The 2,651-nt window shown below is 44.0% G+C and overlaps 1 protein-coding gene across 1 annotated transcript; it reads left to right on the top strand.

Annotated features, from left to right (window-relative positions):
• Positions 1 to 951: 951 nt before the first annotated feature.
• On the top strand, positions 952 to 2,414 carry EAH_00030460 (hypothetical protein, conserved; the record flags this gene model as incomplete). The annotated part of the gene is made up of 2 exons (XM_013396140.1): positions 952 to 2,171; positions 2,408 to 2,414. 2 exons carry the CDS (start codon positions 952 to 954, stop codon positions 2,412 to 2,414), a joined length of 1,227 nt encoding a protein of 408 aa, XP_013251594.1.
• Positions 2,415 to 2,651: the final 237 nt, after the last annotated feature.

Raw genomic sequence — 2,651 nt, 5'->3', positions numbered from 1 at the left:
TGCTGCTGCTGCTGCTGCTGCTGCTGCTGCTGCTGCTGCCGCTGCTGCTGAGAAGGAGGATCCCCAGGCCGCGCCTCTCCTGGGCTTTCGCCACCCATTTTGAGGGTTTAGGGTTTAGGGTTTAGGGTTTAGGATGGCGTGGCTTCGGTGTACGGGGGGCTGCGGCATTTGGCATTGAAAGTTGCAGACGAAAACTCCCTTTAATGCCTCCCCATTCTTTGCGAAGTGCGCATGCAGAGGCCACTTCACCTAACAAGAGAAAACGAAAGAAAAAGAAAAGTGATTTCTTTACGTTGCTACCGGATGCATGCACGAGACCTGATGGGTCCTGAGGGCGGCTGCAGCCCCATGACAAAGAGGAAAGTGTTAATAAATCCTTTACTCGATTGTTTTCCGAATTTGTTTTTGATTTTTATTTAAATCCTAAGGAAGAAGTTCCTGTACAGCTCACGGGTGTACGACAGCATGCGGCGGCAGAAGGAAGCCACCAGATTTCTCTCATGTTTTGCAAAGGCCCCCCGTGGAGTTCTCTCCTCTCGAGGTCTTGAGCCTGTTTTCCCCTTCAATACTGCGAAAGGAAAGTCATTCGTTGCAAGAGGTGTATGCTGCACAACTCGGGGTTCGGGTGTACATACACTCCATCCCGCATCATGCACGGTCGGACACTATCTCGGTGTTTCAGGAGTTGCTTTTCATGAAACACGTTGCAACAATCGTGGATTTTCGTCTAATGCATCGGTGTCTACGCATTTATCCTCGGAATCCCCAAAAGATGTGGCGAGAAATGCTCAAAATGCGGTGGCGGAAGTGCCGGAGGCCGGGAAGGTTCCTGCATCGGAAACCGACAGAAACTCGGCTCTTTCTCGTTCGTCTCGGGTTTTTAAAAAGCCAATTCCGCCCAATTTTGTGTCAGAAACATTTTTGCCGCATTTAGAACACCAAATTATCCACATGGCTCCGTCTTTTTCGCTCGTTCAACTTGGCGAGGTTGGGGGAGCCTACGGCCGTTTGCCGCCGAGTTTACGTGAGAAAGAAGTAGAAAAAGTGCTTTTAAAGCATCTTCGTAGCAACTTAAAGCATGCACATACACCTGAAGAGGTCCTTTCCGTTGTTTCGCTCATGGAGCTCTTCTATTCAGGGCAGCCTCCTTCACCATCGAACACGAAGAAAGAACGTAGTTTCTTTGCTGCTTTCTCGCGGGAGAGTAGTGGAGTGGAGGCAGATTTATTTTTGGACTTAAAGGAGAAGCTGCAGAAAGAGAGGGGGCTGATTTCTGGTCTCTCTCTGTTGAATTTGTTTTCTGTTGTTCGCTGCTACACGAAAGCGCTAGCAGTGGAGAACGCGTTTAAAGAAAAAGAAAAAGAAGAAATAGAAGAATTTGTTCAATCGTTAAGAACTCAAATTGAAGAAATGACGAAGAAACTTCATCCACATGAACTCATATCCATCATCGGCTCAATAGCCACCTATGGTGGTGCTGCCCTTCCCCAGCAGCAACAGCGGCAACAGCAGCAGGAGCAGCAGCAGCAGCAGCGGATGCAGCAGCAGGAGCAGCAGATGCAGCAGCGGAAGCAGAAGGAAGAGATATTGAATGAGGAGAATTTGCATTTGCTTGTTTCTAAGAATCCGCATTGTGCAATGCTGCCGCCTTTGCTTCGCCAGGTGGATGTACACCTCATTTTAGATAATTTCTCCTTTATGCAGCTTTTCCAGATTCTGCATTTGCTGCAAAAGTGCGGCATTAAACACCGAGCAATAATAGAAGAGTGCATCTACTTCCTCCACACCGGGAGATACAGCCCTAAGCCAGAGGAGCAGCAGCAACAGCTACAGCAACAGCTGCAGCGGCTGCAACAGCAGCAGCAGCAGGAGCAGCAAGGTCAAGAGCAGCAGCAGCAACAACAGCAGCAAGAAGAGCAGCAGCAGCAGCAGCAAGTTTCTTTGGTGGTGGATACGGAGAAACTCAGCCAAATGAATACCGTAGAGGCATCAGAATTCATCAGGGCCTTAGCGCAGCGAATCCGCAGTGACGGGCTGCTACAGCAGCAGCAGCAGCACCAACAGGAGCAGCAAGAGCAGCAGCAGCAGGAAAGTGCAGCAGCAAAACAGCAGAGTGTAGCTGAAGTGCTGCCTCCTTCACTCTTAGTTAAAATTGCGTGGTGCTTCAAACAGTTGGGAGAATTTGAACGAGTTGAGCGATTGTTAGAAAGACCTGTGAGTTGTTTTATTATTATTATATTTTATTATTATTATATTTTATTATTATTGTTATATATATATATATATATTACTCTACTCTACTTTATTCTATTGCATTCATCTTATTATTATATTTTTTATTTTAATTTTATTTTATTTTTAATTTAATTTAATTTAATTTAATTTTAATTTTTTTTTGATTTCGCAGATTTTGAAAGCAGCAAAAAAATTTGGCCCCGTCGATTTCGCGCGATTAACCCAAACACTTCCACAGGTATTTATTTTTATTTATTTTTATTTATCTTACTTTTATTTTGTTTATTTTTATTTTATTTTATTTTATTTATTTAACTGATTGGCTGGTTTATTAAAACACTTCCATCGGTATTCATTTTATTTATATATTTTAATTTCGTTTATTTTCGTTGGTTTCATTTTATTTCTTTTATTTA

The sequence above is a fragment of the Eimeria acervulina genome, genomic scaffold (genome assembly GCF_000499425.1).
Source record: "Eimeria acervulina Houghton genomic scaffold, Eah_scaff281, whole genome shotgun sequence".
NCBI lineage: Eukaryota > Apicomplexa > Conoidasida > Eucoccidiorida > Eimeriidae > Eimeria > Eimeria acervulina.
Note: the sequence above shows the minus strand (reverse complement) of the source record. Positions and strands in the feature narration are given on the sequence as shown.